Source organism: Candoia aspera, chromosome 2, assembly GCF_035149785.1.
Source record: "Candoia aspera isolate rCanAsp1 chromosome 2, rCanAsp1.hap2, whole genome shotgun sequence".
Classification (NCBI taxonomy): Eukaryota; Metazoa; Chordata; class Lepidosauria; order Squamata; family Boidae; genus Candoia; species Candoia aspera.
The window spans coordinates 8,586,697-8,613,753 of NC_086154.1; the positions used below are offsets into that span (position 1 = coordinate 8,586,697).

Here is a 27,057-nt window from a genome sequence, read left to right on the forward strand (position 1 = left end):
GTGGCCAACTCCAGATGCTTGTGCTATATAGTTCAACACGGGCTACTTCCAAGGCAGATCCATCTCTCCCTGAATTTTAAGAACTTTTCCAGTACATTAGAAGCTCTGCCATTGTTGAAGGCACTGAGGAATCTGGTAAGGAAGTATGTCTGAAACAATGACCCAACAGGTCCCAGGTTGTCTAGTATAGTTTATTAGTTTAGGGGTTGACAACCCTGGGCCAGACACTTAAGGTGTCCAGGGAGGGCAGGAGTGATGAAACACGCATTGCGATGTCATAATTCAAGCCCTGTGATTTACATACTAGCTGATGCTGGGAGGTGATTATGAAAGGGTCTGCCATGTGAAGTTTTGTCTTTTTTTTCATCACTGCTGATAGCAGCGGGTGCCTGTATCAGAGTCAACAAGCGTAAGGAGACAAGTTATTTTCAGGATTGCACAGCGCTTTGGGTTTGATCTCTAAAAACTAAGTGAATGTAGAACCTGCCTGCAACACAGAGCAGTCTTTTCCCACACGTTCCAAATCACCTTTAGGAAATCAAATCTAAAGTGATGCCATTTTTGCACGATCAGCCCTTGAAAAGAATAACAACTTCCACTCCGTGGCTCTGTAATGATAAAGAGAGTGCATCTCTTCAAAACATCCAACAAGCAGGCTTGAAACACCTGACACATGTTTGTTCACAAATAGGCTCTGTTGAGAATAATGGGGCTTAGAAGGAAAGTGTGTTTTTTTCTTGCTTTAAAGTAAATTAGATACAGAAAATGGCAGATGAAAACCTAGCTGGAATAAAAAGAGCTCACCGTTTGGATACAGAAAGCCAAATATCAACTTTCTCCAGCTGGGAATTCTCTCTTTGTGGCCTCTTTGTCAAGAAGGCTCTTGAAGACCTAAATTTAGGATGGTGAAGGTGGAAGGTCCCCTGTGCAAGCAATGAGTCATGTCTGACCCTTTGGGGGGGACACCCCTTTCATGATGTTTTCTTGGCAGACGACAGCAGGGTGGTTTGCCATTGCCTTCCCCAGTCATTTAGGATATTTTAGGATTTAGGATAGGCCTCCAAGTTTTCACTGAATAGTTTCACTGAATATTACCACACTGCGGTAATTTTTAAGGATGGAAAAACCTATCAAACTTGGTGCCACTTAATTTCACTTCTTTTCTAGGCTTCAGTTTGTTCCCTCTCAATTTCAGACAATTTACAAACTTTAAAACAAAAATTCATGGGAATTCGGATCGCACTTGCACAGTTGTCTGCACTTTGTGCAATTTTGTACATACTTTTCCTTAATTGGTGCATTTTTCAAAAACATCTTCACCAATATTGAGAGTTTTAAAAGCCCTTTCCCCTAATATTTGCAAGTATTTTAGTATACACTTTCCCCAATTGTATATATTTTGGACGCTATTTTTGTAAACGGCTCTTAAAAATTCATAGAAGTGCATTTTAGGCCACGTGTAAGTGAGAGAAATAAAAATTGGGCCAATTCACAATAAAATACGAGCAGAATGAATCTGTCATCCCATTCACTAATAATTATAAATCTTTGTCAATGGTGAGAACAGGTAAACAATAGCTTATTTTTCACTTTTAAACTTTCTTTGAGGTTGTTTCACGTGGAAGAGGCTGAACATGCAAAGAGCTTGTGACTTTGATTTAAACAAATGTCAACATTGTCATGGTTCCAATTTTCACTGATTTGGGTTATTACTGTTTCAGTCAAGACTGCCCCTGAGACAACTCACTGGTAAAATGCATGTAAATATCATTTTGGGGTGGCAAAATGTTACAGTCTTTGGCTGGTCTCAATAAGCTAAGGCAGTGTTTCTCAAACTTGGTAACGTTAGGATGTGTGGACTTCAACTCCCAGAATTCCACAGCTAGCATGGCTGGCTGGGGAATTCTGGGAGTTGTAGTCCATACATCTTAAAGTTGCCAAGTTTGAGAAACACCGAGTCAAAGGATGGGGCTTGGCTAGAATTAGAAAAATGAGACCCATAGAAAATTCCAGGGCTCTACATTAGACTGGGATATGAAAAAAAATTCAGAATGGTTTCCATATCGCCGCCAAGAAGAGTCTCCATGAAGTCACCAAGCTCTGACCCTCACCCAACAGCTTCCCCTTTTCACCAATTATAATCACGGTGTGCTGTACTTTACTTACAATTTGCTATAATTCAACAATATCCAATTAGTTACAAGGAGTAGTGGGGACTGTGGAAGCCACCAGATCACCACGGGAATTTTTCTTTTGAAAAATACAGTAAAAACAATCCAGAACGAGGGTCCCGAGGCTTTGGGACTCTAGGAGTTAAACTGATAGAGTCTGAATTCCTAGGAAGGTCAGAGAAGGGGAAGGGGCGGTCTTTGCCGCCGGGATGGTCCTCCCTTTCTCCACGCCGCTTCGAGGCTCCTCCCCTTTCCTCGAAAGGGGATTTTGAATTTATTAACAGGGGAATTAATGTTTTGCTGGCACGCATGTGGGAAGGGTGAGTTACAAGCAGGCTTATCTGCTGGGGGCGCGGGGGAAAAAACCCCGGGAAAACGGGTTGAGCAGGGGGAAATGGGAATTCCCAAGATTTAGGCAGCTGTTTTTTCCATCTCCAGTTCAGGTTAGGAGGAGGAAAGCATTGGATACACCTCAGCTTTCTTTTTTTTAAATAATTTTCATTAAAGGAATTTTTAACAAGATAAACACAGTACAAATTTTAGAAAAGAAATGAAGAAAATAAAGAAAAATAATGCATAGATAAGAAAGAAGAGATAAAAGAAAGAGAAAGAAAATATCATAAAGAAGAAGCTTCCATTCTTCTTAACAGCGGTTATAAATGCATTTATATTTTATCCTGTCTCTCTAAGATTACATCATAATTTCCTTCTTTCCAAAATCTACCCTTTCTAATTGTCAAACCCATAAATCACAAGTTCATTTTTTTTCTTTCAACAGCCTTTGGGCCAGTCGCGCTCTCTCAGCCCAACTCACCTCACAGGGTTGTTGTGGGGAAAATGAGAGGAGGAAGGAGTATTAGGGATGTTCCCTTCCTTGAGTTATTTATATTATAAATTATTATAAAAATATTATATTTATATTTATTATATTATAAAAATAATATTTACATTTATTATATTATATTATAAAAATAATAAAGGCTGGATAAAAAAAGAAAAGAACAAATAAGGGTTTCCAGTCACTAATAAATGCAGTTATTGTCCTTTTCCTAATCAGACAAGTCAATTTGTCTGATTGTCTAATATACCTCAGCTTCCTTGACCTTCCCCCTCCTGTAGGTACTGTATCAAATGAACTGTGAATCAGGAGGTCTCTGGTTTGAATCTTGTCTTTCCTGAACCTACTGAAATGTCTTTAGGAAGTCATTTTCTCCGAGCCTCAGTTGTCCACATCTGCAGTATGGGTAGGAATAATATGGATCTACCTTATAGGAGGTAAGATTTTCTGTCCAGCCATAATTCTGAGCGTCCTCCTGGGAACAGCAGGAGAGTAACACTGAGGGCATCCCAGGAGCTTGACCGCAGTGATGTCATTGACTGTGCAAGCCAATGAAATCACAGCTGCTGTGCTGTGCACCACCATCTTTGTCCCAGGGACACAGCTTGTACCTTCTCTTTTTGCCATTGTCCAACTATTCATGCCAATTTGGTGTCGTGGTGAAGGTGCTGGCCTAGGAACCGGGAGACTGTGAGTTCTGGTCCCGCCTGAGGCATGAAAGCCAGCTGGGTGGCCTTGGGCCAGTCCCTCTCTCTCAGCCCAACCCACCTCACAGCATTCTTGTGGGGAAAATAGGAGGCAGGAGGATTAGATATATTTGCTGCCTTGAGTTATATATAAAAAGGTGGAATAAAAATATAACAATAACAACAGCAATAATTACAATGCCCATTTCCTATCAAATCATGTACACAAAGCCCTTTGAACTGGGTTGCACAGGCATTAATTAGTGACACAGTGAAAACCAAAGCACCCAACCCCTTTTGCAAGCATGAAAAAAGAAGTTAAAAACGAATTAATGTTTGCCTTGTCTTCTCTCCCTCCTCTTCTTCCTCTTTCTGGGATTTTGTTACCAGATCCTCTGGCAAGGCTAATTTCTCTAAATTCACCTGCACCTAGAGGAACTTCAGTCCTTTTGAAATCAGTGGGGTCAAAGGTACTAATTCTGGTGCACAGTTGGAGGCTGGACATTGGTCTTGATGCTCTCCTGTGGAAAGCAAGCAAGGATTTAGGCCCGTGTGGGCAGAATTGGCATAAGCCTGTCCCAAGTGAAGAAATGTCAGTCAGGCAGAAGGCAGAGGCCGATGCAGGACTGTGTATTGAGCCTGTGGAAAAGGAAGTGTTAAAAAATGGAAGCAGCTCTCTCTGCCCTGCACAGCTGGGGACAATCAGGGAGTTTGCAAGTTGGGCTGTGCCAGGACAGATGGGATCAGAAGCTGAGGATGGATTGGCCCACCGCTGGAAAGCCCAGTGGCAGGAGAATTGGGAAAATGAGTTGCCAAACACCATACAGTGGGAAGTTACCAAGTCCTTGCTGGTTCCTTCCAAAAAGACAGCTGATTTTGGCAGAAGGCCCCGTGGAGAAGAGGCTGATGGACCTTGGTTGGGTCTTGATGGAGTCCTGAAGGCCTTTCCCAACCAGAAAGAATCTGAGGAGATGGGAGATAAGGGAATAGCAACCTCAGAAATCCTGAGGAAAGGTATAGCTGACACCGAGATCCGACGCCAGCATTTCCGGCTGTTCTGCTACCAGGAGGCTAAGGGGCCCCGAGATGCCTATAACCAACTCCAGGAGCTTTGCCATCAGTGGCTGACCCCAGAGAATTGCACCAAGGAGCAGATCCTGGAGTTGCTGATCCTGGAGCAGTTCCTGGCTGTCCTCCCACTGGCAATGCACAGCTGGGTCAAAGAAGGTGGTCCCGAGTCCTGCCTCCAAGCGGTGGCTCTGGCTGAGGATTTCCTGATGGGACAGCAGAAGATCGAGGGAGGGGAAGAACAGGTGAGCCGAGTGATGCCATTTCAACGGGCCTTGAGAAAGATGGGATAGGTCGTCTTAGGCTCCAGCCTTAACAATAACTCTTTTGCTGTCCTAGACGCTGAGAACATCCACAGACACGGCCACAAGCTTTGGCGGAACAGAGCGTGCTTGTCCAGAGGTCTGCAGAGAAGTCAAGCAGGAGAACTGCAAGCTTGCTGGCTTATTGCGTATGAAATCACCCTTTCTCGTATTCCCTGTGTTCAGGCAATTATTTTGTGGCTGGCAGTTCCTAACCTTTTATTTTCGGTGGACTCACATATCATCCTTGAAAACTTTGGCAGGACCACCATATCACCCAAGGTCCTGTTGCACAGCTGACTTTCCTAAGTTGCATCTGTCAGGCCCCAGAACGATGGGAGCTTTGAGGTTTTCCCTTATAACAACCTCCACTGCATGAGCTTCTTTTTTTACTAGTTCCCTTCCATATGCAACTCATGGGGTTGGTTGTCCTCTTCATAGCTGTGGACCACCTTCTCCAGTGGCTTATGTTTGCCCAATAGGCCTGGTGAGCTCCATCCAACGTCTGCAGGGATCCTGGGAATGAGCATTCTCAGATCTGCCCCCTTCTCTAGAACAGCATGCCTCCCAAGGTCATAGGGGATCCCCACTACTGATTTTTGGGAAGCCAACCTGGCTATTCAGAGAGCCTTGGGAGAAACTTGGGGGAACCCTCTTACGATGGGATTGAAGCTGCAGGCTGCTCCCCAAGATGCTGTCCTTCTTGGCTACAGTTACCATCCCTGTGAATCTTTGAGCCTCGTCCACAGTTTCCCAGCCTTGAAAACTCCAATATGCATGGATTTCAACTCCCAGAATTCCCCAGCTGGCTTTTTAACAGTTCTGCTGGTATTTCATCATTGGTTGTTAGCAATATTTTCTAGGGCCCATTCAACATACTATCTGGCTCACGCAGCAACGGTGTAACAACCAACCAAGAGGCACCCAATATTGCGTGAGCTGCCGTGTTTTGGACCAGTTGTAACTTCTGGGTGGTCTTCAAGGGCAGTCTCATGTACGGTGCATTGCAGTAGTCCAACTTGGAAGTGACCAAGGCCTGAGTTGTTTTGTTTTGGTTTGTGCATGTGTGTGTCAGAAGCACCTACCAAGGCACTTCTGTATTGAAAGGATTTGCCAGTGACGTCACCATTGCCTGAGGGATGCCTGAGGGGGCTCCTTTCATGTCCCTGTTATTTTCCCACTGACGTGGTACCTATTTATCTACTTGCATTTGCATGCTTTTGAACTGCTAGGTTAGCAGGAGCTGGGACAAGTTGACGGGAACTCACTCCATCACGTGGCTCGCGCTCTTGGGTTTCGAACTGCTGAGCTGCCGACCTTAATGGTTGTCTGACTCAGCGTCTTAACCACTGAGCCATTGTGGCCCCGTAAGGCCTGAGTGTCCATGAGCAAGGCCTCCCAGCAAGAAGGAGTTCAATCTGAGCTACGGTCAGCGCCAGGTCTTCTTTCTGCTGACTGAATAGAGCCTCTTCATCTTTGCTTGTAAATTAGATTTTGGTGAGCTCCATCTGGTGTTATTCCTATGTAGAGGTATCTTTTAGGTTGTTAGAAGAAAGCATTTGCTGTAAACATTGAATTGTCTTGGCAGAGCTCTACTGCTGTTTCTTCTGCTTCCTTTGATAATTCCAAAAACAAATTTTCCTGGTATTCCAGATGCTATTTTTCTTCCAACTTCAGCATTCCAGTCTCCATAATTTATATGACTCATTTTTTTGATGTGTTGACCATCAAAAGTTGCCACAGAAGGGCTCCACTTCTGCTCTTTCTGCATCTGAGGTTGGCACACAGGCTTGGATCATTGTAATACTGATTGGTTTGCCTTGTGCAATTCCCAACATGCTTTGCTACTTGGGCTGTGGTGGCTGGGGTTAATGGGCATTGTAGTCCAACCACAATGACATTTGCAAGTTGAAGAAGACTGTACAAGTCTTGCGTTATCCCTCATGCCAAGAAGAGCCCATTTTGACTCAGCAAGTGAGCAATTCCTTTTCTTTTTGAGTGTTTTATTTTCTATTTTCTGCTTAGTTCCAGGAAGTGATGAGCAGGGGAATGGGCTAAATGTGGGGAGATCAGAGTCTGAAGTTAGCCTTGGAGATCCAAGTGACCCAGAGAAACAGGTCAAAAATCCTGAGGAAAACTGGAACAGAAAATCTGTTGCAAGTTCCTGGGATGAACACCCTGAAATTGCAACCCTACAGTCGAAGGCAATAAAGGCATCTGAGAAACATCGCTCTCTGAAATTAGCGGCTAAAAGGTATCCGAGTATCCACAGTGGACCAAAGCTACATATATGCTCCGAGTGCGGGCAGACCTTCACACGCAAAGCCAACCTTTTCCGGCACCGTCAACTTCACACGGGGGAAAAGGCCCACCTGTGCATGGTGTGTGGGCGGAGCTTCACTCGGAAAGAAAACCTGGCCAGGCACATGCGAGTTCACACAGGTGAGCAATGGCCTGTCGTGCAAAGGGAAGAGGGGCACAGGTGTCCTCCCCAAAAGACATACAGTGGGCATGGGCTGCTTTGATTGATCTGAGCCCCCCACCCCCCGGCCCTTGAACGATGTGACAGGGTCTTGCACATAAAACAAGTGGGGTCCCAACAAAAATGGGAACAGTAAAATATGGGTGAAAGCCACCAGATGGAATTTATTAGGGGGTAGTGATCAAGGAGGCTTTAAAGGCTGCAGAGAGAAACTCCATGAAGGAAGGGCCAACATCTCTGAATTAAAAGAACTTGGGTAGCAGGAGATGGGAAAGGACTAGCTCAGTGGTGATTGATTGATTGATTACGTGCCATCACGTTGGGGTCAACTCTTAGTAGCACCATAGATGGATTTTCTCCAGGAGGATCTGCCCCCAACCTGGTCCTTCAGCTCTTCCTATGGTGCCCCTGTCACCACTGCACCAGTCCATCCCCCTTGCTGCTGGTCCTCCTCCTCTTCTCTTTCCTTCCACCTTTCCCAGCATCAGAGCTTCTCCAGAGAGCGGGGTCTTTCCAGAAAGTGTCCAAAGTAGGATGATTTGAGCCTGGTCTTTAGTGTCTTGAGTGAGAACCCTCTGTAGATTTGTTCAATGATACATTTCTTTATTTAGCTCAGTGGTAGAATATCTGATCTGCATGCTTGCCTTGGGGCCTGCTTTGCAAAATCCCATGTCCATTTTCTGGTATTTCCAGGATGGTCCGGAAAATACCTTTCTGGAGGCTTTGGAGTAAAGCTCTTGAACCAGGAGCTCTTCTGGTCTAGAATTACATTACTGTACTTAGGTTGGGCTGAAAAATAATGCTTTTATTTGCATGACAAGCTTAATATAACCATGGCTTATGAAATTAACCCAACATGGCCCCTGAGCTGAGAACTTAGCATCTGAGGTGGGTTTGCACAGAGCAGGTAGCCTAAAATATACTTGGTTAGTTTGGTGGCCCTAAACCTATGCTTTGCCAGTCCTAATCCAATACTCTACTCCTCTATATTCTGAACCCCCTCAGGATTGCTTTTATGGTTTGGCTTCCAAATAAATCCCTTTTTCATATCTAGGAACATTCCAGAGTTCAAAGTCTAGAATTAGAATGTTGTACTAAATCCAGGGAGACAGCTTCAAGTCCGTACTCAGCCAGGAAACCTGATTGACTTAAGTGCATCCAAGTTGCTGATTTGACCTGTGTTTTATGATCTGTCTTCTGCTTGCCGTGATCTATGGCTACAATCTTTAACGTGCCTCTCTTTATTCCAGCAGGCCATGGAAGACTGGTTCAAAATGAGGGAGAACCAACTCAGGCATCCTTGAAAGGAACCAAAGTGGCCGAGCTTGAGACCCAGGGTGGACAAAAGAGAAAGGAGAGCCGCCAAGCAGGGAACAGGAGGGATGAATGCCTGGGGGACCAAGAGGGCACCTACTTGGGAATCACAATCCCACAAATTGGCACAAGGAATACCTGCCCCATTTGTAGGAAAAGCTGCACTTGCCGATCCACCTTCAACAGGTGTCGACAAACTGCAGATACCAGTGAGAGGCCACACCAGTGTTTTGATTGTGGGAAAAGTTTCACTCGGGGAGCTATCCCCAGCCAGCAGCAGCACGCCGAGGACCTCAGTGAGACGTTGCATTGCTGTGGTGACGGCAACGAACCATTCAGCCAGGCGTTGCCTGAGGAGAGGAAGCCCGAGGCCAAGGATGCGAGAAGGCCGTGCCTCCAGTATGAGAAGAAAGATAATTTGGACCCCAGCCTTCAACTTCATGGGGACACTCACAAAGAGAAGAGGCCCTTTAGATGTCCGGATTGTGACCGGAGCTTCAACTGTGGCTCCCACCTTCTGAGGCACCAGAGAATCCACACGGGGGAGAAGCCGTACGGATGCTCGGCTTGCGGGAAGAGCTTCCGGCAGAATGCGCACCTGGTCAAACATCAGAGGACTCACAGGCAGCCTGTGCCGTATTTTTGCTGAGGGTGCAGGGGAAAACTTCTCCGTGATTTCCCACTCCTCAGGATGTGGAAGGAGTGAAGGGGCTGGACTGGGAGTGAGGAGACCGAGGTTCTTGTCCTTCCTTGGCCATGGGAGCCCCTTGGGGGACTCAGCCAGTCCCTCCCTCAGAGCCAGGGTGGGGTGCTGGTGAGAGTACTGGAATGGGGAGATCCAGGTTCTAGTCCCCCCTTAGCCACAGAATCATCCTGTGGGGGGCACTTCGGGCCATTAACTCTAATTCTATCTTTTATCTGCCCCCACTTTTCTTCTTTTTTCCAACACAACAGAAAGTTTGGTCTACAGGAAAATTCTCAAGAAACGGAATAGAACAGGACAAGATTTGTGGGACAAGCCAGCAAAAGAAGGATCAAGTTTGAAAATGGATCTCTGGCTACTGTCTTTATGGGCCAGATTGGTTGGTTGGGGGCTACAAAGGAAAAAACCAGACAAATTCCCTTAATGCATCCCCACGGGAAGGACAGGTGGGCCATGGCTCTGAAGGCTGTTTGCTCCTCCGTTCGAAAGCTTGCTCCGTCCTCTCTTTTTTCCTTCCATCCATCTCCCTCCTTCCTCCCTTCCATCCATCCATCCATCTCCCTCCCAACTGAACAGTGGCTGAGAAGGTCTTTGATTCTTCCACCTCCCTCCCTTCCCACATTCCCACCCACACGATCCAGGGCTGAGCTGCTATTAATTGCTTGGAAAGGCCTTTCCTACCTGGATATATATATTTTTGTGACCCGAACCCCTTTATTCTTTCCCACTTCTCCAGCGTGCCATTCAAAAGGTGGAGCGGCCCTTGATGGTTATGCACCATGGCTCAGTATGTGGCCAAAGCTATTAAGTTTTGTAAAGAATGATTTAACTCGTAAATCAGAATTAAAACAGAGGCAGAGAACGTTTTTGGCCTGGGGACATAGTTTGAATTTTGAGAGCATCTGGGTGTGCTGCCCTCACCAAATGCCAGCTGTGGCCAAAAAAAAAAAAAAAGTGCTTTTTCGAAAAAGGAAAATAACCCTGCACCGCCCCACAGCCCTCCCACCCCAGATCTTCAATTATATCAATGGGACATTTGTGGAATACAAAGGTGGCGTGGCAAAAAAAAAAAGCATTTTCTATTCATTTTTTTCAATTTTTAAAATTGAATCAATTTTAAATTACTTTTTTCAAAAATTCAGGAGCAAAAGGAAGCCTGCTGGATCCAAGGGAAAAGTTTGTGTTTGTGTTGCCTGCTCTTGTCTTAGCCTATTGTGAAATAGGTTTAAGTTTAACTATGGTGAAACTCTCATGCAGCCTTCAAGCTCACCCACTGCCTTCTACGGATGTAAAAAAAAGAGTTGGAGCCATTGCATTGGCCTGGGGGCAGGAGCGATAAAACAAGTATCAAAATGAGGGCAGTTGAAGCCTCCCTCCCCCCCCTTTTTTTTTTTTAATCTTGACTTTTTGGTTCATCCCTGCTTGGAGCTTAGTCATCTCCAGCTGAAAGGTTTTCAGATCACTGGTAAAAACCTCTCTCCCCAGCGCTTTGGACCACAGCAAGGAGTCTTCAGCTACCTTTGGACATACACAGCTCCCTGCCCCGTCTCTCCAGCCCTCAGAGGCCCCCAGCATTAGCCTGGGCAAATGTGGCAGCCAGCCCATCCACTGTGGGCCGTGCAATTTTTGTGCCAAAGACATCCAGTAGACCTCTCAGAGTCTTAAGCGCCCAATTTACTCCCTTAAAGGTTTTTCCCATAATGGGAAAAAAAGGACCAGATGTTTTGGGCCTACTGATTCTCGTGTTTCTGCATCACAGGCAGGATCCTTGAGTCCCTTGGAGACCAACAATCACAACACATGCTGTTCCTTCAGCCTCCACCATACAAAGGGTTGAGTCCTTTGAACATGGCTTTTTGTTTTCTGAGGCTGTTCATATCGCACATTTAGCCTACTTATCAAAATAATCCATTTTCTAGTGGGCATCATCCCACCTGTTCCAGTTTCCAACCACCAGATTCTGTTTTCTTCCTGGGAATTCTGTTACAGCTCCCTGGCATATTAGCGGCCTTCAGTCTCTATTGTTTTGCAAACCCCTATCATTTTGTTCTTATTTTATTTTTCTGTTCCCTTGATTCTTTTGTTTACAAATGCAAACTGGTGGTCTTTCTCTTGGGGGTGAGTTGCACTGATCTGAAGCCAGGTTTGCTTACCTGAAAAAGAGGGAATTGTAGTACTACGTGCAAAGCAAAGGGGATTGATGGGACGGAAAGATGCAAAGCCTTCAGATGGTGTTGGATATGGAAACAGGAATATGCAATATTAAAAACTCATTCAGTCTGGGCTGCATAAAGTAGCGCGGCTGATCCCAGATGCTGGAAAAAGAGGGGATGAGTTAAGAAAATGAAGTGAACTCGGCTTAGAAACGAGACGGGAAGCAGTTGCTTCTGCAAGATGGGTGGCCATAGAAAGTGAATAAGATAAAATAAAAACAGTGCAATGATTAGCAAGCAGGGAATGTAGCTGTCTCAAGGACTGATTCAATAATACGCTCTAATATATGTAAATAAAATGTTATTTCATAAGAAAAAGGTATTTTTCTTTGTGATTTGCCAAAGAACAAAATGCATTTAGGGACTTCCTGGCAGAAGCACCGCTGGGATTCAGGGGGTCTCTAGGTGTAAAGTGTTTTTGTATGGATCTGATGGGGGGGTGCTTGGGCTTGGGCACAGCCAGGAGGGGAGGGGACGGGGGGGGAGAGTCGGGGGGGGCAGGTTGTAACATCACAGTGTTGGGTAGTGGGAGCTACGACGGGAGGCAGGGCGGGCTGCCTTCAGGGAAGGCACCAGAGGTGTGTGGTTTCTGTGGCACATTCCAGCCCCCTGATCTCAATTGGAGGCCCCGGTTCTCAGACCTTCAATGCCCCGTGATTTCAGCTGTTGCTGGTAAATGCCAGGTCGGCCTGTGACAAAGCTGTCCTCATCTGCGACTTGATCAAGGATGAGAGGGCTGACGTGTATTACCGAAACCCGGCTTGGTCCAGAGAGGGAAGTCCCCTTCTAAGAGATGTGCCCAGCTGGGTTTTGGATGTGGCATCAGCTGAGACCCCAGGGTAGGGGTGGGGGGTGGCATTTGTCACTGGAGATACTCGAGAGGTTTCCAGGGGCAGTGCCCCCGAGATCACTGGGTGCAAGATCATATTAGGCTGGGCTCCAGGGCTCAGTTGGGACTGTTGCTACCTCCCCTTTTCAGCTGAGACAGGCACGTCATCTATCTATCTTATCTATCTATCTATCTTATCTATCTATCTTATCTATCTAATCTATCTATCATCTATCTATCTTATCTATCTATCTTATCTATCTTATCTATCTTATCTATCTTATCTATCTATCATCTATCTATCTTATCTATCTTATCTATCTATCTATCTATCATCTATCCATCTTATCTATCTATCTATCTATCTTATCTATCTATCTATCTATCTATCTTATCTATCTATCTTATCTATCCATCTTATCTATCATCTATCTATCTATCTATCTATCTTATCTATCTATCTATCTTTATCTATCTATCTATCTTATCTATCTAGCTATCTATCTATCTTATCTATCTATCTTATCTATCTATCTTATCTATCTATCTTATCTATCTATCTATCTTATCTATCTATCTTATCTATCTATCTATCTATCTATCTTATCTATCTTATCTATCTATCTATCATCTATCTTATCTATCTATCTATCTTTTTATCTTATCTATCTTATCTATCTATCTTATCTATCTTATCTATCTTATCTATCTATCTATCTATCTATCTATCATCTATCCATCTTATCTATCTTATCTATCTATCATCTATCCATCTTATCTATCCATCTTATCTATCTATCTATCTATCTATCTATCTATCTATCTATCTATCTATCTATCTTATCTATCTTATCTATCTTATCTCTCTTATCTCTCTTATCTATCTATCTATCTATCTATCTTATCTATCTTATCTATCTTATCTATCTTATCTCTCTTATCTATCTTATCTATCTATCTATCTATCTATCTATCTTATCTATCTTATCTATCTATCTTATCTATCTTATCTATCTAATCTATCTAATCTATCTAATCTATCTAATCTATCTATCTTATCTATCTATCTATCTTATCTATCTATCTATCTATCTATCTATCAAATTTTTTTGCCACCCACCTCGTACACAACTCTGGGCGGCTTACAGATAATAAATAACAGTCAATAAAAACAGTACAAAATAAAATCAATCCAATATAAATATACTTACATACCAGTAAAAATATAAGAGGTTCCCATAGAGCAGTGTTTTGCAAACTCTAAAGGTTTGAAAACTTCAAAAAAAGTTTAAAAGTTTTTCAGACTTTAAGATGTGTGGACTTCCACTCCCAGAATTCCCCAGCCAGCATGTTGAAATCCAGACATCTTAAAAGCTGCCGAGGTTGAGAAGCCCTCTTGTAGGCAATAAGAAACCCTAAACAAGAGTGGAATCCCTGTAGAAGACAGCGTGGTCAGTGCCCAGGGAATGTTTGCTAACTGCTACACAGTGGGCTAGGAGAGGAAGTTGAGTATCTGGGAAGTGAGTCAAAACAACATAGTAGAATTTCTGTGGTTGAGGGAGGAATAGAATCTGGGTCTCTTCCCTCCTAGTCCAGCCCCTTCCCCACTGTCCCACCCTGGCTCTGGGGCTAAGAGGGAAGGACCAATCCCCCAGGGAGCCCCCCGTGGCAGAGGGGGGACCAGAACCTGGGTCTTCCTGCTCCTAGTCTGGCCCCTTCACCACTGGTTCTCACAATGCATTCAACACACTGAGTCTAACAGCCCTGCTGCATCTGGCCAAGATCTATGTTAGTGCAGCTCTTTCTTTCACACAGGTTCCTGAGATCCAGGTTGCCAGAATCCAAAAGCTATTCTGTTTTTTTGCTACCATCTAGTGGTCATTTGGAGTTTTGCAGCTCCATCTGATAGCCCTGGAGAAGAGGTGCCAATTGGTATTTGGAGGTCTCTTGCCCCAAACTCAGGGATACCAGAGTGTAACAGTATGTGAGAATGGCCTTGGGAGACCACAGCCAGGGGACCGGTTCCGATAAGAGGCAGCTGAGCCCGCAGAAGGAATGGGGGCATGGCTAACATCTCAGAAGGGACCCCACCCCCCAGTTTCTTCGGCTGTAAAGGCGACAGGGAGGAAATCTACTTTCAGACTTGCAGGATTCTGCTGATGTAACCTTACAATAAAGTCGAATTAGTGCATCTGGGCATGCTTCCTGCTGGACTATCTCGCGAGACTGACACAGGGAGTCTTCCAGATCAGCAGCCCTTGACAGACAGAGCAGGCATCCAGCAATATAGCCCATCTCCTTTGGAAGCTGGCCAAGTTCATAGCCACCCCCTCACCTTGTAGAAATCAGTTTTCCGATTGTCTCTTAAATGTCCTTCCAACCAGCTGCACAGATGACCCCGGTCCAGGAATGTGAAGAACGGCTCCCTCTTCGCTTTCTACTTGTTGTGTATGATTTTGCTCATTTTAATCCTGCCCCCTCCTTTCTCCCTTTTTCCAAGCTAAAGGGATCCAGCCTTCTAGCCTTTTCTTGATACGCACGCGCACACACATAAAACAGATCCAACCTTCTAGTCTTCTCTCTCTCTCTCTATGTCTCTCCCTATATATATAGTGTAAAATTTACCACTTGTCTAAATATAATGAAAGCACATCTCTGCCCCGTTCCTATGTGGAAATGGAAAAATAATTTCAGACCAAAAGAATTTTATAACAAACTTTTAAACAGATTACGGTACCACTAACCTTAATTGTAGAAATGGATATGACATAAAAATCTATCCACTTCCAAGGATATTTTGGGGGGCTGGGGGTCAAAGAAGTCAAGATGCAACCATCTGTGGACACCCCTGATTTTGAAAATAAGAAGATGGAGTATGCTGGGGAATTCTGGGAGTTGAAGTCCACCTGTCTTAAAGTTGCCAAGTTTGAGAAATACTGGTCTAGTTAAATGATTTGGAGAAGGGCTGAACTAGTTTTATATTGTATGGATATCACTTTTTTAGTTCCCCCACCCCTTACATCTTAATTTATTTTAATTAATTTATTTATTTTCTATCCCGCCTTTATTATGTTTATAAATAACCCAAGGTGGGGAACATATCTAACACTCCTTCCTCCTCCTATTTTCCCCACAACAACAACCCTGTGGGGTAAGCTTGGCTGAGAGAGAGGGAGTGGCCCAAGGTCACCTCACCCCTAAGGCAAGACTAGAACTCGCTGTCCTCTGGTTGCTAGCCCAGCACCAAACAGACTGTCATCAATCGCTATAATATATAATTGCTTCATTGTGTCACCACTGTTGTGTTACTATTTTTTGCCTTTGTTATAGTTCCTTAATAATATTTTAAAAATACTTTATTGTTTAAAAAATATAAAAAGACACTTGCAGGCAAGCTCCAGGAGCTTTCTTGCCGCGAAAGACTACATTTCCCAGGAGCCCTTGCGGGGTCCAGGGGCACCTTACACAGGAGGCTTTTTTCTTTTCGTTTTTATCCTTTTTGCAAGTGCGACCTGAGCAAAGGAGGGGCTTCAAAGAAAAAGGAGAACGACATAGCCGCGAAGGGAGGGGGTGCAAGAAGAAAAGCGATCCCCCTTTCCACACTGGCACCCCAGTCGGGGGGGGGCTTGGCAGAAACCTTACCGAGGACGAAAAAAAAGCTCGTGAAGCGCCAATCGGAAAATTGGGAAGTGCAATTTAAACGCCCGTGTGAATATTTTAGACTAACCCCTTCCTGCTCAGACCGCTCCCACGGAAACAGCTGGATTTGGTCAATGTTTCTCGCTGGAGCAATTCCACCTCCTTGTAGTTGGAGATTCCTCATTTTCAGGGGTCTCCTTGGAGGAATCCGGGTGAGTGACAGATGGGGGGGGGGCGTTTTAGGGTTCTGTGCGTATCCTGGAAATATCCCGGAAAGACGCACCATTGATTTCAATGGGACTGACTCTCCGGGAAGCCCACAAGCTTTCAAGCCGCAACCCATGGCCGGGGACTTCCTCGCAGCCCAGAGGTGTCGCACAGCTGCAGCCCGAAGCCTCGAGGGGCGACGTCCACGGAGCGGGCTGGGCTAGGAGTGGGGAGCCCCGGGGTCTGGTCCCCCCCAGCCGCGGAAGCTGCCTGAGGGCCTCTGGGCCAGGCCCTCCCTCTCAGCCTCAGAGCCAGGGTGGGGTGGGGGGAAGGAGTGGGGAGACCCAGTTCTAGTCCCGCCCCCCCCGGGCCATGGAAGTTCCCTGGGGGGACTCTGGGCCAGCCCCTCCCTCATAGCTCGCCCTCCTTCATAGGGGCGATGTAGGCTGGGGCGCTTTCTCTGCCCCCTTGAGCTTCTGAAGGAAAATAAGAAAATATGCTCCTGTTCTGGGTTCAGCTGGTGCGTTGAACCCTAACCTCATCCAAAGGGGTTGACCTTGCATGAGATGCCAAGCCCCGAAAGACTTGTCAAGGTTCAGATGTTGTGCAAATACAGTTGTTCAGCCTTGACCTGTGCCAGTGAGCTATTTCACTACAGTCCCTAATTTTTAGAAGCACCAGCGTCCTCTGGTGATGCAGAAATTGGGGAGAAAAATGTTTTCCTACCACCAGCTCCGAATTTATTTCCATCCAGTTTAAATACCGTTCAGGTTCCCCGAAGGGTGGCTGCTATTCCCCAGCCTCTGGGTGTCGCCCAGTTTTTTTGTACCTTTCAATGTTGCATTTTTTTAAAAGCACGGCATTCTGTATCAGTAGTCCTCAGCTTACAACAGCAATTGGGACTAGAATTGCTGTCACTAAGCAATGCGACTTCGTGTGACTGCGCTGCTTAGCGACAGCAGTTCTAGCAGTCCCGGTTGCCATCCTTATGCAAGGGTTGTGTGGGTCATTAAGGGAGGACCTCACACGATCATGACTTCCTGCTGGCTTCCCCTTTGACTTTGCTCATGGAAGCTGGCAGGGAATGTTGGAAATTGCGATCCCGTGACACTGGGGCGCTGTGATGGTTGGAACTCTGAGGACTGGTCATAAGTACCACTTGTTCAGCACCATTGTAACTTCGAACGAATGGTTCGTACGCCGAGTGTGTATGTATTTCGCCTGCAGGAATTACCCCATGCAAACCTTGGCAGGACCCATTGATTTCAAACAATGGCACATGGCTTCCGGAACGCATTCCCGTTCTTCCAGCAGTGACTGGGAAGGGCCTTAGAATGGAGCATTCGGCAGCCATCTGAGCCACTGTCCCACCAACTGTCCCGTAGGGATACACCGGATTTTTTCGGAGGGGGGGGGTGTTTCTGCAACCCCAGGCCAGACCTATGTTTGAACTCAAACTTTCTTTTGCTGGCTTCTCCTGCCATACCAAATCTGATCCCATTCCGTTCAGTTTCCAGAGAGTTATCTTGCTGATGGACAGGCAGAGTCCTGGTCCCCTTTATATGCGTTCTTTCCAACGTTGTTTGGGGCTGGGAAGACTTGGATCGAAAAGTAGGGGGTGGAAAATATCTTATACCTATTTGTTTGAGATCCCGGGGAATTCCTCTCTAAGGAGGGAATTCCGGCCCAATGAAGCAAAGGACTTGGCTGGGTCGAAGGCAATCTCTTACTTTCTTCCTAAATACTTCTTTACTGCAGGAGCTGGCCACCTGTTTCTCTCCTGTGGAAAGTACAGAAGAGTGACTTGAGAGGTGGCACCTGTTAGAAGTGTTATGTATCCGTTGGGAAACTGAGGCACTGGAATCTTGTCCCCGTAGGAGGCCAGAGAGGCATTTTGCAACCATCTTCAGGTTTCCCAGACAGGAGAAATCTTGTCTAGGTGGAAAGATCGAGGTATCCTTTGTCACAAAGCCGATGGCCGACAGAGAGGTGCCCAGGACGGGATTCAGCCTGCAGTTGCAAGCTGCTTTGGAGAAATGGATGCAGCCAGGATTCAAAAGACAGGATCCAGGACGAGTGGTCTCCAAACCAGATGAGGAACTGGGAGGAGACGGGAAGGTCTTCAGGGGGCTTGAGGGAATGGAGCAACTGGTGAAACAGGAGCCAGACCTGCTCTCTCAGCAGTGGGAAGCCCAATGGCAGGAGTTCTTGAAGATGGCGGAATCCCAGCAGCCCCGGGGGATTGTGTCACTGGCCCAGGAGGAGCCCTCGCCATGGGATGATGCCAAGGCCTTCCTGGCCTCCTTTGAGCAGGTAGCCAAGGCCTGCCAGTGGCCCAGGGAGGAGTGGGCATCCCGGCTGCTGCCCGCCCTCCGAGGAGAAGCCGAGCAAGCTTATCACAGTCTGGAAAGGCCAGACAGGGAGGATTATGGGAAAGTGAAGGCGGCCATCTTGCACAGGGATGCCCTGAGCCGGGAGAAGCAGCGCCAGCACTTCCGGCGTTTCTGCTACCAGGAGGCCGAGGGCCCGCGGGGGGCGTACAGCCAGCTGCAGGCGCTTTGCCATCAGTGGCTGAAGGCTGAGCACCACTCCAAGGAGCAGATCCTGGAGCTGCTGATCCTGGAACAGTTCTTGGCCGTCCTGCCTGCCGAGATCCAGAGCTGGGTCCGAGGAAACAGCCCAGAGACCTGCGCCCAGGCGGTGTCCTTGGCCGAGGATTTTCTGCAAATGCAAGAGGAAGCTCAGCAGCAGGAGCAGCAGGTAACTGCAGGGAGATGCAGTGGGCCGCAAGGCTGAGCCCCTGCTTTGCAGACTGAGCAAGAGGGAATGCAACGCAGGAGACGTGAGCCAGCCTTTGGGACTGACCACAATGCCACCAAAAGAATTCAGGGTCTGGGAGAATGCTGAGCCCAGAACCTGCAGTTACCTACTATGGTCTCAGGGCACGGTCCTGTCAGCCCTTCAGGGTAGTCCGGACAAGAAACCAAAACCATGAGTACTAACACTAGCCTTATTGTAAGGTCACAGTAACAGAATCTTGCAAGTCTAAAAGCACATCTCTCCCCCTTGCCTTTACTTTCCAGGGGGTAGGGAGGGTCCCTCCTGAGAAGCTTCCCAGCTTCCCACTCCCCCATTCCTGAGAAGACTTGAGAGGCCTCTTGGCTGACCTCTGACTGTTAGCCTAGCTGCGGTTCTTCTTCCTCCTGTCTCTCAAGGATATTCCCGCAGACCATTATAGGTCCTCAGGGAAGTATCGTAGACTCACTATAGAAAATACCACCTGGGTACTTGCTGTGCCTCCTCCTCCTCCTCCTCTTCCTCCTCAGAATTCAGTGAATTAGGGAGGGGTCTGCCTGAGCTACTTCTGAATGTTACCTTTTTCTGGACTTAAAAATGCTTCAGCCCCTTTTGCCTAGGTAACGGTTCCTGCAAATCTTTCTGACTCTCTACAGGTACGTTGGGTTGAGAGAGAGGGACTGGCCCAAAGTCGTCTCGTAAATCCCTGTGGCTGAGGGGAGATAGAGCCTGGGTCTCCCTGTTCCTAGTCCAGCATCTTCCCCACTACCCCATCCTAGCTGTTCAGTGGACATCACCTTGCAATGCCCCTCTTCCCCATCTCTCTCCCCTCCTTGTTGAAACAGATGTTTTCTCCTGTTTCCAGATGTTCAAGGAAGTGAGGGATGCTGCAGAGGATTGTGGGAAGGGACAACTGTTCAGGGAGGCTAATCATGAGGGGAACATTGGAGATGCTGGTGAGTGATACAAGTGGATGAGTTGAAGCCAGTGCTCCAATATTTGGATGCAATGCAATTCCTTTGGGTGGATTTTTAACTCCGTCCCTTTCCCTCCTCAGCTCCCTCCCCATTATCATCCCTTAAGATGCCAAATAGCTCCAAAAGCTTTTGCTTAGATTTCTATTTTGGATTTTCTCATTTCTCCGTAGGTGAAGGGGTTAGATGTGTTGACAAGATGGAGAAATATGCGCTGGAGAATTCTGGGCCTGTAGCATCACATGAGATGCTCACTGGGAGAACAGAAGACCAAGTGGCTCAGTTCGGTGAGCAGGAAAACCTTTCCCAAAGTGAAGACAGACTAATTTGGCAGCCGAAATTTCTTCCCAAGGAAATGGGTAATAGTGCTGTTCCTAGTCGAGGAAGTTACAAGGAGCTCAGCCATCCCAAAATGCCCACTGGTCAGAAGTATGGCACCTCCAGTGTTATTGCAAGGAGCTTCTACCATAAATCAAACTTTGCTAAACAAAAGAAAACCCACACAGGAGAAAAAACATACAGCTGTTTGAATTGCGGGCGGAGATTCAGTCGTAGGTCAAATCTTAAACGTCACGAGAGCATCCACACAGGGGAGAGACCCCATGAGTGCTCGGATTGTGGAAAAAAGTTCACTCGGAAGTCTTACCTCATTAAACATAGCACTGTTCACGCGTATGGAGCATCAACGTAGGAAGGACAGCTGGCAGGAAAAGACGGGCACGTAGAAAAACTGTACCATGGATAAACAAGTTGAAAAGGGTGGATTTGATTGCTATTCAGATCTTCACTGTTCTCAGGGAGCATATGTTGCAGGCTGGGTTGGGAATCCTGGGGAATACTAGGACCACGGGGAAATGTTAATCGAGAAATACATCACGTAAGAGGATTCCTCCAGAGCTTCATAAAGTGTGAGCAGATTTCTTTGGGGAGCTCATGATGCACGAGAGAGAGAGAGAGGGCACACCAACTGTGATCAGGTTCCATTCCATTCCCACCTCCTCCTTGAGTGACAGGATGTCATAACTTGGTTGCAAGACAACTGGGAGAGAGCTTTGTTATTGCAAAGTTTTAAGTTTGGGTTATTTACTAGAGTGAAGAAGTATATGCAGAAGCTTAAACCTGAGAGTTTACTTGGTAGGCTGACGCGTTTCCATGTTTTCCAAAGAAAATCTTAAATATAACTATGAGACAATATACCCTTGGAATGCCATCAGCATAAAATTCTAGGAGGAACAGCTGGCAGACAGAGGGAAGAGTGCGTCCTGACAGCTCAAGGGCCATTCTGCCCAATGTCCGTTCTGCCCGAAGGCCAGCAGAGCTGGAACCATCTGGGTCTCAAGATGAGGATGCTGATCTACAGGGAAATGCTCCTCCACGGAGGATCCTCCTTGAAAAAGGAGATCCAGCCAGAACTTGAGGAATGATTGTTCTTCGTTCTGTAGCCTTGGGAAAGGCAGTAGCTTGAAGAGCTGCAGAAACATCAGCTGGGTCTCTGTGGACCAAATCATAACCTATCCAACTCTCTAATTCTCTCTAATTCTCAGTCTGTCGCCTCCTCCCACTTTCGGCTATTCCTGCCAGCAGTTTAGAGCAATGTTTCTCAGCCTGGGGAATTCTGGGAGTTGAAGTCCACACATCTTCAAGTAGCCAAGGCTGAGAAACACTGGTTTAGGGAGAAAGCTACCACTTGGCCTCAGGCTTTCTCCTTCTATCTGTTCAGAGCCTGCTAGATGTAATCAGCATTTCTCTTTTTTTCCTACACACATTAAAATATATGCTTATAGTCTTTAATTCAAATCTGTTTTGAGTAATTAACACCCCTCTTTAGAATAGTTATTCCCCTTTTTTGTAGGAAAGCGCGGTGTAAGTCTGCTGGGTGTGCAGTACACCTCCTGAAAAATTCCTTTTTATTCCTCATGAGGATTCATGTAAGGGTATGAAAAGAGGGTGCAGGATTCCCAGTTTGAAATCAAAAAACAGGAACCTCCGAACCTGTCTTCTGCCCCCAAAGCTACTGCGTGCCCCTTTGAAGTCTTGAAAAGACAAGGCTAATGTAAAGGTAGGGTTAGTGGGATTGGGATGAATGGAGTTCTCCACGTTAAAAGGTCATGTCATATTTTCCAGCTAAGCCTGCTAGGCGAATCAATCAATCACTGTCAAGGCTGTTGGGCAGAGTGGACCTCTCCACTCTGCATAGCAAAGCAGCCTAACTCAGTCTTGCAATCCAACAGCGGGAAAAAAAAAGTTCTTGTCCACAGATTCCTCTTTCCAGCTCCTGGGTGAGAAGACCATCGAAAGCCAACAGCTTTAGTCTGATCACTGTCTTTGTGTTAAGAAAAAGCTGTGGCTGGGTTGGCAGAAGAGGCTAGATAGAACTACAACCAGGTCAAGAAGTTCACTTGTGGGAATCCAGCCATTCTCTAAGCATGTTGTGGGAACCAGGACATTCCAGTGTTTCTCGACCTTGGCAACATTACGATGGGTGGGTTTCAACTCCTAGAATTCCCCAGCCAGCCATTTTGCTGACTGGGGAATTCTGGGAGTTGCAGTCCACCCATCTTAATGTTGCCAAGGTTGAGCGACACTGCAAAACCATAATCTTGAGTTGTTTAGGCGTAGCATGTTGCGCAAACACAACAAGTGGTTTGTTAACACCGATCTAGGTTTAAATGTAATGCCGGAATTTCGCTATTGGGAATGCTGGCAGGGGAGGGATAAGGAACAACATGAGTACCTTAAACATTGCCATTGAGCAGTGCCATCTGCAGTGAAACGTAGTGTAGCAGTTCAAAACTCAGGCCAAGCATAAGTTCATCTGCATCAAAGAAGGTCTCTTATTCAGCTACAACTTTCCTTTAGCGAACACGGAAGGATGAGTTCGAAATCTGAAGCGCACTGGTATCTAAGCTATTGGACTAGCATGCTCTATGAACCCAGCGGCTGTGGCTTATGGACTGGGGTTTGGGAATCGGCGTGTTGTGTGATCCCGACTGGTCTTTCACTCCTGGTCCTAGGCTATTTACGTATTTACCACAGACCACCCCAAGTGCCAGGAAGAAAAAAACAAAATCAGGAGATTAAAGAGCAGAAATACCTGGATGTGAAATGAATGCCTACAATCCAGCAATACCTGGACTCGTTGAACACATACATAAAGGAGATCCCTTTATTAGGGTGAACAACATGACAGTCATATCGTTCCTGATCCATCAACTAATCAAGCCCCTCAAAAATGCCCACCTCTGTGGACAGCCCCTTTTGACAGCCGGTCACAAACCACATAATATATCACAATGGAACTGGAGAATGTATACAGGTAGTCCTTGCTTAACAATGGTAATTGGGACTGGCAACTCTGTCGCTAAGTGATGCAGTTACAAAGCACGGTGTCACGTGATCGCACCAACTTACAACAGCGGTTGCGGCAGTCCTGGTCGCCATTGTTAGCCGAATCCCGCACGGTTGCAGCATCCCGTGGTCACATGAATACCATTTGCAACCTCTTTCAGGCTTCCCCATTGACTTTGTGGGAAGCTGGCAGTGAAGGTCACTAATGGCGATCACATGACCATGGGACATGCACTCAAATTGCGATTGCATGACAGCAGGGACAGTGTGACGGCTGCAACTTTGAGGACCCATCGTAAGTCCAGCACCACTGTTACTTTGAACAGTCGCTGACCAAGTCGTCATTCAACAAGGACTACTGCACTTTTATGCTGGCAGGAAATCATATTGTAGCAAGTACTGGTCAGACATGACTCGGTGCTTGCACAGGGGACCTTTCATCTTTCACCACAGCAAGGACTGGATTCTGCTAAGGTTCCTCTTGAGAAAATATCCCAGAAGTATTGGGCTGGCCTGCTGTAGAGGCCTGAAGTTCACTTAGGTGGGCCTTTGTCTGATCTTCTTTTCTCGCTTAGGTTGTTGCATAACATGGTGCTATGTTGACCATGCTGCTGCTTTTGGCTCCCCAAAGGAGGAGAATGAGAAGATCACAGGGCAATTTCTGAGCATTAGTCAATAGGAAAGATCTCGGGAGAGTTGATGGAAAAGTGCTCCTTTGGCTGACCAAAGGAGGGAAGCTGGAGAAATTGCAGGAAAAGAACACGTCAAGGAGCAAAAAGGCCAAATCTGTTCTCTGCAAGGCAGAGAAGGACACACTGGGGAACTGTTATGGCTGAAACAGTTTGCTGCATCAGATAAAGTCTTCACGCTCAGCTCGAGCCACCATTAATACGAGCAGCAGCAGGCAGGAGAAGGGTGTGGAGTGCGGGAAGGTCTTCATTCATCCGAAAAGCCTTCATGAGCATCAGAGGCTCCACGCTGATGAGAAACTTCACAAATGCGCCAATTGCACTAAAAAGTTCCTCAGCAAGTCCAAACTTATTCGGCACCAGAGACTGCACACTGGGGAAAAGCCGTATAAATGTACATTTTGCGGGAGAACCTTCAGCCAGAGCTATAACCGGACAGAAGACAAACGCATCCACATGAGGGGAAACTGGCCCACTCATACAAAATCCACTGAAGGTGATTCCTACCTTATTGAAAACCATGTAAACAAGGAAGTGTAGGAATGTTCCTGTTTGGGGAGTAGTCTCCCTTCAAACTCTGCAAAAATGTAAAAAAATAGATATCCATATGCCAAGAGACATGTGAAAGTCCATGGGGAGAAGTCTCCATTCTGAAGCTATCTCTAGGTGGATTTCACCAGCATCTGGTTGACAAAGGAGCTGTAGCTTCATAGAAGGAAACTCCACTCGTTGGCTAAGCTGTTCGGATCTGAGAAGAATCTGGAAAAAGCGACCGAGAGAACAAGCAAGGGAAAGAAGAAATCTGAGAGCTTTCCCAGGAAAGTAGGGTGGGGAATGCTTAGAGCAGAGATGGGAGACTGATGGACATCCAGATGTTGAAACTCCCAATCCCTTCATGTTACTGGAATTCCAAATCTCTTCACCCCAAACAGGAAGGCCAGTGGACAGTTGTGATCCAGCAACACCATTTGGAAGGCCTCAAATTCCCCAGTCCCGGTCTAAAGGATTTAGGGAAGTGGGGAGGCCCAGGCAGAGAATTTGGGACAAGGAATTTAAAAAGAGCCCACCAAATAGGTCAAAGAAAGAGGCAAAAGATGGACCAGAGAAGGGAAAGATGGTGTTTGCTTGTTAATTTGAACTACCGCAGCTAAAATTTGAATATAGGCCTTAGGCTTCTATTGGAAGTTATCTGACTGGAGAATACCAAAAGTACAAGTGTAGCTGAGCTGTTACGATCCGGGTTCTCAACTCTTGTGAACTTCTCAAAATATAGTTAATACTTTTCTATTTCTCATATGTTAAAAAAGAGCTAACAAGTGGTTAAGATGTTGGACTAAGGCCAAAAGATCCAGATTTAAATGTATCTTCAGCCATGGATGCTCATTGGGTGACTTTGAGACACTTTTGATCTCAGCTTAAACAATGAATATTGACCAAAAGGAACCAGCAGTCAAGAAGTATGCCACAGACTAGCATTTGGCAGAGCAGCCCTGAAGCCCTTGGAAAAGAGATTCAGATGCTGTGATGTGCTATGGCTACAAAGATCGGAATCGTGCAAGCCAGGGCATTCCCTGGGACGCTCTGTGGAAGCAAAAGTTGGGCTTTGAGGAAGCAGGATGGGAAGAGTATTGATGCTTTTGAACTTTGCTGTTGAAGAAGCCTCCTGAGAATGTCGTGGACAGCTAAGAAAACAAATGGATCATTGAACAAATTAGCTCAGAGTTCTCCCTTGAGGCACACGGGACCAGGCTCAAATCATTAGAGGCGTATCAGATTGCTGAACTGGGGCCTAATCGACACAGTGTCAATTGGAGCTATACTTTTCTTCCATGAGCAAAAAAAACCAACCAGGGCAAGTTACAGAAAGTCACTCAAGCTGAGCCAGAAAAGCACATCTAAAAGCCAGGGCAATCTCTGACCATCTTCCAGTGCAGTGTTTCTCAACCTTGGCCACCTGAAGATGTGTGGACTTCAACTCCCAGAATTCCCCAGCCAGCTGCTATGCTATGCTGGCTAGGGAATTCTGGGAGTTGAAGTCCACACATCTTCAGGTGGCCAAGGCTGAGAAAATCTGTTCCACTGAGTCAGCACAGAAGAATCACTGGAGGAAAATCAGCACACTCAGAACTTTTTCTTCCTCCCAATGGCTTGCAAAGACCACCATTTCCTGTGGCCAGGAAGAGCCAGGGTGGACTAGTGGGGGAAGCACTGGACTAGGAGTGGGGAGACCCAGGTTCTGATCCCCCCTCAGCCACAGAACTCCCTGGGCCAGTCCCTCCTTCTCAGCCCCAGAGCCAGTGTGGGGTAGTGGGGAAGGGGCTGGATTAGGATGGGGGGTGACCCAGGTCCAGGTCCTCCTCAGCCCAAGCTCCTTGGGACTCTGGGCCAGCCCTTCTCTCAGCTTCGGAGCCAGGGTGGGCTAGTGGGGAAGGCAGTGGACTAGGAGTGGGGAGACCAACACTCATAAACCTGAACCTAGTTGTCCCCATTCCTAGTCTAAGATATTAATCAGCAGCATCCGCAGGGGATTGTCAACAAAATCGAGATGGTGGTTGTGACCGTCTTGATTAAGCCCAGCCCGTTTGTACGTGTGTATGATGTCAACCCACATTCAAAGGCTGCCATCTTAATTCTTTTGACAGCCCCCCCACTTCAATGACCCATTACACCTCACTGACATAAATTTCAATTGTGATGTTTAGATATTTATATTAAATTGCTTGTTTTTAATGGTAGGCTTCAGGACTAATTCATTTTAATCCTATTATAAACTGCTAGATGTTCTTTTGAGCTGTGTG

General features: G+C 46.4%; 2 protein-coding genes across 2 annotated transcripts; both read left to right on the forward strand.

Moving 5' to 3' along the window:
- The first annotated feature begins 2,402 nt into the window (after positions 1–2,402).
- LOC134489807 (zinc finger protein 287-like) lies at positions 2,403–9,510 on the forward strand. The gene is made up of 5 exons (XM_063292674.1): positions 2,403–2,491; positions 4,086–5,008; positions 5,103–5,214; positions 7,091–7,507; positions 8,801–9,510. Exons 1-5 carry the CDS (start codon positions 2,464–2,466, stop codon positions 9,508–9,510), a joined length of 2,190 nt encoding a protein of 729 aa, XP_063148744.1. The 5' UTR covers positions 2,403–2,463.
- Positions 9,511–16,338: 6,828 nt separating this feature from the next.
- Positions 16,339–21,168, forward strand: LOC134492140 (zinc finger and SCAN domain-containing protein 16-like). The gene is made up of 4 exons (XM_063296312.1): positions 16,339–16,457; positions 18,330–19,212; positions 20,114–20,204; positions 20,396–21,168. Exons 2-4 carry the CDS (start codon positions 18,427–18,429, stop codon positions 20,911–20,913), a joined length of 1,395 nt encoding a protein of 464 aa, XP_063152382.1. The 5' UTR covers positions 16,339–16,457; positions 18,330–18,426; the 3' UTR covers positions 20,914–21,168.
- The last annotated feature ends 5,889 nt before the right edge of the window (positions 21,169–27,057 follow it).